We start from the raw sequence: 14,572 nt of genomic DNA, 5'->3' as shown, positions 1-14,572 counted from the left end.
TTTTTTATTAGCCACTATAAATAATCTGATATTACTTTGTTGCCTTCATTTAGGCAGTGTCATTTAGTGGATAAGAGTTTGGGCTGTATGCTAAATGCCCTGATTTGGAATCCCGGTTATGTGACAGTGAGCACATTAACGTAGCATTCTCTGCCTCAGTTTCTTCATCTAAAAATGGGTATAGTATTAATATTTTCCTAATAGTGGGCTGTGAGAAATGAATGATTAATAAATATAAACACTTAGGTAGTTATTTGTACATACTAAGTGTAAAATAAATGCTGGCTGTATCCATATTACTATTTAATCATTCGTTGTCTGCCATCAGTAAGCTCTGTGACAGCAAGAACCTTGTCTCTCCTGTTCCCCATCGTAATCTCATGACTTAGAGCAGTTCCTAAGTTATGGTAGGCACTTACACATTTGTTGCTAAATGATTAATAGTTAATATTCACTCTCTATTCCTTTGAAACATTCTTAGAAATATGTTACTTAAAGAATGCTTTCTTATATACATCATATGCAGTTACCAAATTTGACAGTTATTTTCATCAAATTCAGCATCAAAATATAAATGCCTACTGTTAACATGTATTTTGGAAGTTCTGGACAAAATCTGAAACAGAAATCAGAAGCTTTTACTATCAGACAAAAGCTAGAATGGCCGTATTTACTTTGACACAGTTGCATATCCATGAAATTCAAAAGAATCAACTAATATCCTTCTAAAATTATTGAGAGTTTAGTAAATGCTCAGATGTGAGCTATACATTAAGAAATTGTTTTCTGAGAATAGAGAACTCAGAAATAAGATTGCATGCCTACAACCATCTGATCTTCAACAAACCTGACAAAAACAAGTAACAGGGAAAGTATACCCTATTTAATAAATGGTGCTGGGAGAACTGGCTAACCATATACAGAAAATTGAAACTGGACCCCTTCCTTACACCTTACACAAAAATCAATTCAAGATGGATTAAAGACTTAAATAGTAAAACCCAAAACTATAAAAACCCTAGAAGAAAATCTGGGCAATACCATTCAGGACATAGGTATGGGCAAAGATTTCATGACGAAAACATCAAAAGCAATTGCAACAAAAGCAAAAATTGACAAATGGGATCTAATTAAGCTAAAGAGATTCAGTACAGCAAAAGAAACTATCATCAGAGTGAACAGTCTACATAATGGAAGAAAATGTTTGCAATCTATCCATATGACAAAGGTCTAATATCCAGAGTCTACAGGGAACTTAAGTTTACAAGAAAAAAAAAAAACCCCATTAAAAAGTGGGCAAAGGACATGAGCAGACACTTCTCAAAAGAAGACATTCATCCCACCAACCAAACATCACTGATCATTAGAGAAATAAAAATCAAAACCACAATGAGATACCATCTCACGCCAGTCAGAATGGAGATTATTAAAAACTCAAGAAACAACAGATGCTGGCAAGGTTGCAGAGAAAAACGAACACTTTTACACTGTTGGTGGGAATGTAAATTAGTTCAACCATTGCGGAAGACAGTGTGGCAGTTCCTCAAAGATCTGGAAGCAGAAATACCATTTGACCCAGCAATCCCATTACTGGGTGTATACCCAAACACATATAAATCTTTCTATTTCAAAGATACATGCACCCATATGTTCATTGTAGCACTGTTCAAAATAGCAAAGACACGGAATCAACTCAAACATTCATCAATGATAGACTAGATTTAAAAAAAAAGGGGTACACATACATCATTTTATGCAGCTATAAAAGGAACAAGATTATGTCCTTTGCAAGGACATGTTTGGGTGTAGAAGTCATTATCCTCAACAAACAAAGGCAGGAACAGAAAACCAAACACTGCATGTTCTCACTTATAAGTGGGAGCTGAACAATGAGAACACATAGATGCATGGGGGGAACAACACGCAGTAGGGCTTGTCGAGATAGTTAGGGGGAGGGAGAGCATCAGGAAGAATAGTTAATGGATGCTGGGCTTAATACTTAGGTGATTGGATGATCTGTGCAGCAAACCATCATGGCACATGTTTACCTATATAACAAACTTGCACATCCTGCACATATACTCCGGAACATAAAATAAAAGTTGAAGAAAAAAAATTCTTTTCCAGCATACTAGTAATTACCAGTGAAGGGCATAATTGACGCAAGGTATTATTCTACTAAAGCAGAAAAAAATTAAGTCACCTAGCAATATTCCTAATAAGAAATATGTGGAATGAGTCCTTTATGAGGAAAGTTAGAAAAATCTTTTGAGAGATAATAACAGATTTAGAAAAATTATGACATACGCTTTCCATATAGAAATATTGAATATTACAGAAATTAAAATTCTTCCAAATTACTATATAATGTTAAATTGTTGCAAACCAAACTTACTAGTTTTCTGGGGATCTTGTCAAAATTATTTTAAAGTTGGTATGGAAGATGTTTAAAAATGAACATGGCCGGGCACGGTGGCTCAAGCCTGTAATCCCAGCACTTTGGGAGGCCGAGACGGGCCGATCACGAGGTCAGGAGATCAAGACCATCCTGGCTAACACAGTGAAACCCCGTCTCTACTATAAAAATACAAAAAACTAGCCGGGCGAGGTGGCGGGCACCTGTAGTCCTAGCTACTTGGGAGGCTGAAGCAGGAGAATGGCGTAAACCCGGGAGGCGGAGCTTGCAGTGAGCTGAGATCTGGCCACTGCACTCCAGCCTGGGCGACAGAGCGAGACTCTGTCTCAAAAAAAAAAAAAAAAGAACATAAATGGTTTGATGACCACTCTGTAACAAAGATTCATTACACACAATCTGCTAGCAGCTAGAGGAGAATAATTACACCAGCCTGTAACTTTTAATATAGTAATATTATATGTGACAAACTTCTGAAGTTAACCTCTGTACTATAAATGCCTCATTAGTAGAAAAGTGAGCATGTAGTTTAATTTTACTTTGAGGAATCTCAGATACAACAGAGGTTATAATTTACTCAGAGTTTCAGAGCATGCATGTCAGAGAGAGCATCAACATTGTATTGAGATTGCAAGTAAGTTTTAACAGGTGTTATAGAAAAGGATAAATGTTTTACATTTAATCTGTGTTATGGTCTAGGAAGACGGCTTTGTTGTACTTTGTCCAAGACTTTTACAGGTTTTAGCCTGGAAAGTTCCATGTCTCAGGAAACTTGTCAGTCATGGACTAACCAGGATGGTTTGTTACCTTGTGTAGTCTATAAAAAAGAACTAATGTCTGTAAATAATGTTTTCCGTAGAATGAAAAGAAATGGATGGCAGATGTCTAATCTTGTGTAGACTAGCCCATCTAGTGTTCTATCTAGGCCATAAGTTACTCTAGGCACACAAGGTTCCCTTAGGAGTCCTCATCTGTTCAGGAATGTTAAGGTTTGGATTCATTCACGACTGTATAGTAGGGGAGTGGCAAAGCAGGACGGCCAAATAAAAGGCTTCACTGATTGTTTCCCCTTCAGGAGTACCAAATTTCACAACTCTACACACATGAAAAAACACTCCCCATAGGAACCAAAAATCAGATGAGCACTCATAGTACCTGGTTTTACCTTCCTATTGCTGAAAGAAGCACTAGGGAGGGTAGGAAAAACCAGTCTTAAATCACCTTTGCCACCCCCTACCCTGTCCCCCGGTAGTGGCCCTGTGGCACAGAGAGAGAACCTGTGCTCTCTCTTCAGGGAGAACTGAGGGATTTTGAGACTTTATCTTGAACTCACTGCTGCCCTGTCACAGTGGAAAGCAAAACCGGGTTGAACTTAGATGATGCCCATCCGTGGAGGGAGCATTTAGACAGCCTTAGATAGAGGGGAAATCTCCTATCCCAGCGGTCAGAACTCAGCTGCAACTAGCCTCACCACTGCAAGCTGAAGTGCTCTGGGGCCTTGAATAAATTTGAAAAGCAGTCTAGGCTGCAAGGACTGCAACTCCTAGGCAAGTCTTAATGCTGAACTGGGCCCAGAGCCAATGGACTTGAGAGACCAATGACCTACTGAGACACCAACCAGGGTGGCTAAGGGGGTGCTTGTGCCACCTCTCCCCTTACCCTAGGCAGGACAGTTTATGACTCCAAAACAGATCCCTTCTTTCTGCTTGGGAAGAGTAGAAGGAAGATTAAAGAGGACTTTGTCTTGCATCTTGGATACCAGCTCAGCCGTGGTAGGAAAGGGCACTGGTGAGAGTTGTGAGGCCCCCATTCCAGGCCCTAGCTCCTGGACCACATTTCTAGATACACCTGGGGCCAGAAGGGAACCCACTGCCTTCAAGGGAAGGACTGTCTTAGCAGGCCCCATCACCCGCAGACTAAAAAGCCCTTGGACCCTGAATAACCAGCAGTGATACCTGGGTAGTATGCCATGGGCCAAGGGAGACTCTGAGGTAAGCTGGCTTCAATTGAAACCCAGCTCGTTCCTAGCTGTGGTGGCTCTGGTGGAAGACTCCTTCTGCTTGGGAAAAGTAAAGGGGACTTTGCCTTGCACCTTAGGTACCAGCTTGGCCACAGTGGGATAGAGCACTCTGCAGACTCTTGGGGACTCTGATTCTAGGCCTTGGTGCTTGGTCAGCATTTCTGGACCTGCCCTGGGCCAGAGGGGAGCCCACTGCCGTGAAGGATGAGTTCCAGGCCGGGCAGCATTAGCCACAAGCTGACAAGAGCCTTTGGGCCTTGAGTGAACATCAGTGGTAACGTGGCAGTACTCCCTGTGGGCTTGTGGTGGCCATGGGGTGGGGCTCCTCTGCCTGTGGAAAGGGGAGGGAAGAGTAGGAAGGACTGCGTCTCGTGGTTTCAGTGCCAGCTCAGCTGCAATATAGTAGAACAACAGGTAGATTTCTGAAGTTTTTGACGGCAGTCGCTGGCTCCTGGACAGCATCTCTGGACCCACCTAGGGCCTGGGGGAACTCACCGCCTTGAAAGGAATGACACAGCTGGGCTGGCTTTACCACCTGCTTATTATACAGTCCTAGGTCCTTGAACAAACACAGGCAGTAGCCAGGTACCAGTTACAGTGGGCTTTGGGCAAGACCCAGTGCTATACTGGCTTTGGGTTTGACCCAGTGCAGTCCCGGTGGTGGTGGCCACAGGTGCTTGTTTCACCCCAGCTCCAGGTAGCTTATCACAGAGACAGAGAGAGACTTTGTTTGGGAGAAAGTAAGAGAAGAAAACAAAAGTCTCTGCCTGGTAATCCAGAGAATGCTTCTGGATCCTATCGAAGACCACCAAGGCAGTACCTGTACAAATTTGCAAAAACTACAGCATTATTGAATTGGGGTGTCCACTAATTCAGATACAGCTTGTATTGTGATGCAGATCACAACACTCAACTTCTTTTGAATACCTGGAAAGCTTTCCTAAGAAGGACAGGCACAAACAAGCCCAGACTGTGAAGAGTACAATAAATACCTGACTCTTCAATTCTCAGACACTGACAAACATCCACAAGCATCAAGACCATCCAGGAAAACATGACCTCACCAAATGAAGTAAATAAGGTACCAGGCACCAACCCTAGAGGTGTGTGACCTTTCAGACAGAGAATTTGAAATAGTCATTTTGATGAAACTCAGAGAAATTCAAGATAACGCAGAGAAGGAAGTCAGAATTCTATCCTATAAGTTTAAGAGGTTGAAATAAGAAGAATCTAGCAAAAGTTCTGGAGTTCAAAAATGCAGTTGATGTCCTGAAGATACATCAGAATCTGTTAATAGCAGAATTGATCAAGTGGAAGATTAGTGAGCTTGAAGACAGGCTGAAAATACACAAAGGAGACAAAAGAAAAAAGAATGAAGCATGCCTATGAAAATAGTCTTAATTGGGCATATCTAAGTTACTGGCCTTAAAGAGGAGGTAGAGAAAGAGATAGGGGTAGAAAGTTTATTGTTCAAAGAGATAGTAACAGAGAATTCCCAAAATGAAAGATACCACTATCCAAACACAAGAAGTTTACAAAACACTAAACAGATTTAACCCAGAAAAGACTACCTCAAGACATTTTAATAATCAAACTCCCAAAGATCAAGAATAAAGAAAGGATACTAATAGCAGGAAGAAAAAAGAACATACAATGGAGCTCCAGTATATCTGGCAGCACACTTTTCAGTGGAAACTTTAAGAGAGAATGAGTGGCATGACATATTTACAGTGCTAAAGGAAAACACTTTACCCTAGAGTAGTATATCTGGTGAAAATATCCTTCAGACATGAAGGAGAAGTAAACACTTTCCCAGACAAATAAAAGCTGAGGAATTTCATCAACACCAGACCTGTCCTACAAGAAATACTAAAGGGAATACTTCAGTCGGAAAGAAAACGACATTAATGAACAATAAGAAATTATATGAAGATACAAAACTCACTGCTAATAGTAAGTACACAGACATGGAATATTATAACACTAACTGTAGTGTATAAACTGCTCTTAAGTAGAAGACTAAATGATGAACCAATAAAAAATAATAGCTAGAACAACCTTTCAAGATGTAGACAGTATAATAAGATATAAATAGAAAAAACAAAAAGTTAAAAAGCAAAGGATGAAGTTAAAGCATACAGTCTGTTAGTTTTCTTTTTGCTTGTTTGTGCAGTGCTGTTATCTGCTTAAAAATGGGTCATAAGATAGTATTCGCAAGCCTCATTATAACCTCAAATCCGAAAGCATACAATGCATACACTAAAAGTAGAAAGCTAGAAATTATATCATACCACCAGAGAAAATCACCTTTACTAAAAGGAAGACAGGAAGGAAGGAAAGAAGGAAAAGAAGACCACAAAACCACCAGGAAGCAAATAACAAAATGGTTGGAGGAAGTCTGAACTTACCAATAATAACATCGAAAGTAAATGGACTAAACTCTTCAATAAAAGACATAGAGTGGCTGGACGGATGAAAAAACAAGACCCAATGACCTGTTGCCTATAGGAAACACACTTCATCTATAAAGATATACAGAGACTGAAAAGAAAGGGATGGAAAAAGATATTCCATGTCAATGGAAACCAAAAAAGAGCAGGAGTAGCTATACTTATATGAGACAAAATAGATTTCAAGACAAAAACTATAAGAAGAGACAAAGAACGTCACTATATGATAATAAAGGGGTCAATTTAGCCAAAAGATATAACAACTGTAAATATATATGCACCCAACACTAGAGCACCCAGAAATATCAAGCAAATATTGTTAGAGCTAAAGAGAGAGAGATCCCAATACAATAATAGCTGGAGACTTCAGTATCCCACTTTCAGCATTGTACAGATGTTACAGACAGAAAATCAACATAGGACCTAATGTGTACTATAGACTAAATAGACCTAATAAATATTTGCAGGACATTTCATCCAACAGCTACAGTATACATATTCTTCTCCTTAGCATGTGGATTATTCTCAAGGATAGCCCATATGTTAGGTCACACAAATCTAAAAGTATTCAAAAAGAAAACATTGAAATGATATCAAGCATCTCTGGCCACAACAGACTAAAATTAGAAATCAGTAACAAGGAATTTTGGAAACTGTACAAACACATGGAAATTAAACAGTATACTCCTGAAAGACGGTGAGTCAATGAAGAGATAAGGAAACTGAAAAAATTTCTTGAAACAAATGATTATAGAAACAACATATCAAAACCTATGTGATACAATAAAAGCTGTACTAAAAGGGAAATGTATAGCTATAAGTACCTACATGAGAAACAAGAAAAACACCCTAGCAGTGTATTTTGAAGAACTAGAAAAAGCAAGAATAAACCAAACCCAAATTAGTAGAAGAAAAAGCAATAATAAATGATCAGAGCAGATACAAGTGAAATTGAAAAGAAAACACCAAAGATCAACAAAAGAAAAAGTTGATTTTTTGAAAAGTTAAACAAAATTGACAAACCTTTAGCTAGACTAAGGAAAAAAAAAAGAAGACCCAAATAAAATCAGATGTGAAATAGGAAACATTGCAATTGACACTGCAGAAATTCAAGGGATCATTAGTGGCTATTATGAGCAACTATATGCCAGTAAATTGGAAAATCTAGAATAAGTGGATAAACTCCTAGACACGTTCAGCCTATCAAGATCAAACCATGAAGAAATCCAAAACCTGAACAGACCAATAACAAATAATGAGATAAAAATTATAATAAAAAGTCTCCCAGCAAAGAAAAGCCCAGGACTCAATGACTTAACTGCTGAATTTTACCAAATATTTAATCAAAGAAGAACAACTACCAATTCTACTGTATTCAGAAAATAGAGGAGAGAATACTTCCAAACTGATTCTACAGAGCCAGTATTACACTGATACCAAAACCAATGACACATCAAAAAAAGAAAACTACAGGCCAATATCACTGACGAATATTGATGCAAAAAAAATCTCAAAATACTAGCAAACCAAATTCAGCAACACATTAGCAAGGTCATTCATCATGGCCAAGTGGGATTTATCCCAGGGATGCAGGGATAGTTCAACATACACAAATCAATACATGCAATACATCATATCAACAAAGTGAAGCACAGTACCATATGAACATTTCAATTAATGCTGAAAAAGCATTTGATAAAAATTAAACATCCCTTCTTGATAAAACCCCTAAAAAAATAGGTATAGAAGGAACATGTTTCAGCATAATAAAAGCCATATACTACAGACCCAGAGTTAGCATCCTACTGAATGAGGAAAAACTGAAAGTCTGTTAAGATCAGGAACATGACAATGATTCCCACTTTTACCACTCTTCTTTAACATGGTATTGGAAATTCTGGCTAGAGCAGTCAGAAAAGAGAAAGAAATAAAGAGCACTCAAACTGAAGAAGAAGAAGAAGCCAAATTATCCTTGTTTGCAGGTGACATAATCTTGTATTTGGAGATCCTAAATACTCCACTAAAAAACTATTTGAACTGATAAATTCAGTAAAGTGGCAGAATACAAAATTAACATGAAAAAATCAGTAGCATTTCTGTATCCCAACAGTGAACAATCTGAAAAAGAAATCAAGAAAGCAATCCCATTTATAATAGCTGCAAATAAAATAAAATACCTAGGAATTAACCAAAGAAGTGTAAGATCTTTATGATGAAAACTGTAAAACACTGATGCAAGAAATGGAAGAGAACACAAATAAATGGAAAGGTATTCCACGTTCATGGACTGGGAGAGTTGATATTGTTGAAAATGTCCTTATTACCCAAACCACACTACAGATTTAGTGCAATTCCTATCAAAATACCAATGACATACTTCACAGGAATAGAAAAATATATAGTAATATTTATATGGAACTAAATAATAGCCATAGCAATCCTAAGCTAAAAGAACAAAACTGGAGGGATCACATTACCTGACTTCAAATTATATTGCAGAGTTATGATAACCAAAACAGCATGACATAAATACAGACACATGAACCAGTGGAACAAAATAGAGAACCCAGAAACAAATCCACACACCTACAATGAACTCATTTTTATCAAAGGTGCCAAGAGCATACACTGGGGAAATAACAGTCTCTTCAATAAATGGTGCTGGGAAAACTGGATATCCATGTGCAGAAGAATGAAACTAGACCCCTCTTTCTCACCTTATACAAAAATTAAGTCCAAATGGATTGAAGACTTAAATCTAAGACCTCAAATTATAAAACTACTAAAAAAATTGGGAAAAATCTCCAGGAAAATTAGAGGGGCAAAGATTTCTTGAGTAATACCAGACAAGCATAGGCAACCAAGGCAAAAATGGACAATGGGATCACATCAAGTTTAAAAGCTTCTGCACAACAAAAGAAACAATCAGTAAAGTGAAAAGACAACCCACAGAATGGGAGAAAATATTTGCAAACTACCCATCTGACAAAGGATTAATAACCGGAATATATAAGGAGCTCAAACAACTCAAAGGAAAATAATAATTTGATTAACAAATGGGCAAAAGATCTGAATAGCCATTTCTTAAAAGAAGACATACAAATGGCGAGCAGGTATATAAAAGATGCTGAACATCATTGATCATCAGAGAAATGCAAATTAAAACTACAATGAGATGTTATCTCACTCTAGTTAAAATGGTTTTTATCCAAGAGACAGGCAGTAACAAATGTGGAGAAAAGGGAACCCTTTTATGCTGTCAGTGGGAATGTAAATTAACACAGCCACTATAGAGAACAGTTTGAGGGTCCTCAAAAACCTAAAAATAGAGCTGTTATACAATACAGCAATCCTACTGCTGGGTATATACCCAAAAGAAAAGAAATTCATATATAGAAGAGATATCTGCACTCCCATGTTTGTTGTATCCCTGCTCACAATAGCCAAGGTTTGTAAGCAGCCTAAGTGTTCATCAGCAGATGAATGGATAAAGAAAATGTGATACATATACACAATGGGGCAGTCAGTATTCAGCCATAAAAAAATAATGAGATTCAGTCATTTGCAACAACATGGATGAAACTGGACGTCATTATATTAAGTGAAATAAGCCAAGCACAGAAAGATAAACTTTGCACATTCTCACTTATTTGTGGGATCTGAAAATCCAAACAGTGGAAATTATGGAGACAGAGAGTAGAAGGATGGTTACCAGAGGCCAGAAAGAGTAATAAGCTGATGTTGGGGGGTGGAAATAGGGATGGTTAACGGGGACAAAAAATAGAAAGAATGAGTAAGACCTAGCATTTGATAGCACAACAGGCTGACTACAGTCAAAAATAATTTAAACGTACATTAAAAAATAACTAAAATACTATAATTAGATTGTTTGCAACACAAAGGATAAGTGCTTGAGGGGATGGATACCCCATTTACCCTGGTGTGATTATTACACATTGCATGTTTGTATCAAAATACGTACCCATAAATACATATACCTACTGTGTACCCATGAAAATTTTAAAAATGTGTAATAGGCCTCAGTAAGACTCTCAGTAATCATCTGCAAACTTAGTAGGTGGATTGAGGCCATCCAGCTTAGTCTTCTATTTAACAACTAATCTTTGAGCTCATGATATTGTTGTATGTTGACTTTTAGCATAATTATCCCTATAAGCTGCACTTCTCAGCAAAAGTGATTTTTAAGGGATTTGTTCACTTTCCGTTTTTTTCAGTTGTCTTTCTAATGTATCAGTCAGTGGAAATATTTTTTCAAATATTAATTTACTCATCTTTTTCCTTGATCTATAAAGGATTTAAGATGATGTACTTAGTATATTATAGATGAATGTTAATGGAAGATCTGATGCTTGTGTGGGTGTGTGTTTTGTATGTATATAGCCATTAGGTTGACAAGTGTGTTCTGTGTCATTATGGGATTGTCCTCTTTGCAAAATGAGAGTTTTCTTTTTTCAGTTATTTTCAACAGATTACAAGTACTATGAAAATTTCTAACCATCAAGTAAAATAATTTAAAAATTGACTAGAAATGCAAACCACTTTTACACCATTTTAAGTCTTACTTATTATAAAGATCTCCAAAGCAATATATTCAGTAAAACTCAGGTTCCTCTTGTAATCCTGTAACATCCTTAAGTATGCATTGGGAAGATGACTGGTTTACCAGCTTGATTCAAACATCATGGGTTACAACACTTAAATTTGCTTACAGTCTCATAAGGTAAGGTGGTGAGAAGATATCGGGGGAACCAGCCCCGAGTATTTTAATGTAGGTTCTTTTCTATTTTCCCTAAGTGTTGGCCAGTCTGAGAAACAAAGGGAAAGAGTACAAAAGAGAGAAATTTTAAAGCTGGGGTGTCCAGGGGAGACATCACTTGTTGGCAGGTTCTGTGATGCCCCCTGAGCCGCAAAACCAGCAGGTTTTTATTAGCAGTTTTCAAAGGGGAGGGAGTTTACGAATAGGATGTGGGTCACAGAGATCACATGCTTCACAAGACAATAAAATATCACAAGGCAAATGGGGGCGGAGTAAGATCAGAGGACCAAGGCAAAATTAGAATTGCTGATGAAGTTTCATGTCCCGCTGCGCACGCATTGTCATTGATAAACATCTTAACAGGAAACAGGGTTCAAGAACAGAGAACTGGTCTGACTAAAATTTGAAATTCCTGACTAGGCAGGAATTTCCTAATCCTAGTAAGCCTGGGGGTGCTGCAGGAGACCAGGACGTATTTCATCCCTTATCTACAACTGCATAAGACAGACAGTCCCGGAGCGGCCATTTTAGAGACCTCCCGCTGGGACTGCATTCTCTTTCCCAGGGCTATTCCTTGCTGAGAAAAAGAATTCAGTGATATTTCTCCCATTTGCTTTTGCAAGAAGAGAAATATGTCTTTGTTCTGCCCAGCCCCTCAGGCAGTCAGGCCTTATGGTTATCTCCCTTGTTCCCTGAAAATTGCAGTTACTCTGTTCTTTTTGGATACCCAGATTTCATATTGTTCATACACACATGTTTTACAAACAATTATTGCAGTTAACACAGTCATCACAGGCTCCTAAGGTGACATACATCCTCAGTTTATGAAGATGATGGGATTAAGAGATTAAAGACAGGCATAGGAAACCACAAGAGTAGTGATTGGGGAAGTGATAAATGTCCATGAAATCTTCACAATTTATTTTCAGAGATTGCAGTAAAGACAAGCGTAAGAAATTATAAAAGTATTAATTTGGGGAACTAATAAATGTCCATGAAACCTTCAAAATTTATGTTCTTCTGCTATGGCTTCAGCTGGTCCTTCCGTTCAGGGTCCCTGACTTCCCGCAACAAGAAGAAAGTACAAAATTATGATGTTATTTATAACACAACTCTTAGCTAAACTTCTGTTGAAATTTCCTAAAGATTATAAAGTATGTTTATAATAGATTATTTTGCCGTCAGCCTCTTGAGATATGCTTCTTTTTATGCTAAGTAAAATGTAACCTCTTGCCACAACTCAGATCTTTTCTCTTTATTGATTTCTAGTGTCTAAAAAGCACGGCAAGCTCATTACGTTCTTACGAACATTCATGAAGTCTCGTCCAACAAAACAGAAGCTGAAGCAGCGGGGAATCTTGAAAGAGAGGGTGTTTGGTTGTGACCTGGGGGAGCACCTTCTAAATTCTGGTTTTGAAGGTAAAAATAAAATGTGCAAGCTTATACTTTCAGTTTCTGACCTCTCCATAGTGGTTCTCTATGACCAATTATGGAGTCGATTTAGGCAAATGATAACTGTTTCATTTCAGTTCAATGCATGTATTAAGCTTTCTGAGGTACTCAGTTCTGGGTGGAGCTGAGAATGAAAAGTCTACGAATGCACTTTGGCATCAGAGATGCTCATGTTCTATTCCAGAAGAGTAGGACATTCACACGAAATATATTACAATCACCCTATTGTTTTGCCTTACTTTCTGTTTCTCCCTAGATAGCTTCTTCAGCCAGTTTTGCCACCCACGTTTTATCCTAAAATATTTATCTAATTCTTCTTATGGAAAAAAAGCTGTCATAGTTTTGAGACATAAAATGCCAAAATCAATCTTCCAATTTTTTTGTTCTTAAAGAGACAGGGCCTTGCTTTGTCGCCCAAGCTGGAGTGCAGTGGCGTGATCATAGCTGACTGCAGCTTTGAATTCCTGGGCTTAGGCAGTCCTCCCAGAGTAACTGGGACTACAGGCATGTGCCAGTACACCTGGCTCATTTTTATTTTTCATTTTATTTTTTGTAGAGAATCTGTATTTTATTTTTTGTAGGAATCTATATTCCTTTCTTTATAAATTATGAATCAAGAATTTAGTTGTTGGATGGTGGGATGGATAGGAGGGAAAGAAAAAAAGGAGTTTTCCTTTTATATTTTAAAATAGCACTTTCCTCTAGCATCTCCTTCAGAAATGCTAGAAGATGAAGGTAGGATCTACCTATGATGTTGTTAAACACCAGAAATAGGTGATTGTGAAATTCCAAATTAGTATGGGAAATACCCATTGTGCCTTTTGAGAAGACCATTAGTGAAAAACAATGGTAAAGTAATACTAATAATTCTGAGTTGATAGTATCAAGTTCAAATTAAGGTCTTACTTGTTAAAAGAATATCAATGGACTTAGGAATTTAATGCAAACTGTACCGTGTTTCTTGAGAGAGTAGATAAAATGTTATTTCAAACAGATGTTATTCCCAAATTAATACCAACTTAATGCAGATCCCTAGAAAACAAAAACAAAAAACCCCTGAGGATTACTTTTGCAGCTAAATGCACATGGAAAACTCAACCAGTGACAATGTCAAAGAAAAAAATCAGTGATAGGATGGGAGTTTTACTAGTTTTACTAGTTTTACTATATATTAAAGCAATATTCAAAACCAGAAAAGCAGAGTTTTCACTGTGTGCGATAGCGCATGCCTGCAATCCCAGCACTTTGGGAGTCTGAGGCAGGCAGATAGCTTGAGCCTAGGAGTTTGAGATCAGCCTACACAACATGGCAAGACCTGGTCTCTACCAGAAATACAAAAACTAGCCAGTGCAGTAGTATGCAGCTGTAATCCCAGTTACTTGAGAGGCTGAGGTGGGAGAATCACCTGAGATTGGGAGGCAGGGGTTGCAGTAAGCTGATTTCACGCCACTGCACTCCAG

At 37.9% G+C, this 14,572-nt stretch overlaps 1 protein-coding gene across 1 annotated transcript in view; it reads left to right on the top strand.

Annotated features, from left to right (window-relative positions):
• Window positions 1-14,572, top strand: part of ARHGAP32 (Rho GTPase activating protein 32) — a 215,795-nt gene that overhangs the window by 168,586 nt on the left and 32,637 nt on the right. The window contains exon 11 of the mRNA XM_023208637.2: window positions 12,930-13,079. Within this exon, the coding sequence (XP_023064405.2) occupies window positions 12,930-13,079 (150 nt within the window). The remainder of the gene's footprint in view (window positions 1-12,929; window positions 13,080-14,572) is intronic.

Source organism: Piliocolobus tephrosceles, chromosome 13 (genome assembly GCF_002776525.5).
Source record: "Piliocolobus tephrosceles isolate RC106 chromosome 13, ASM277652v3, whole genome shotgun sequence".
Classification (NCBI taxonomy): Eukaryota; Metazoa; Chordata; class Mammalia; order Primates; family Cercopithecidae; genus Piliocolobus; species Piliocolobus tephrosceles.
This window is presented reverse-complemented; position numbering and strand designations above follow the sequence as displayed.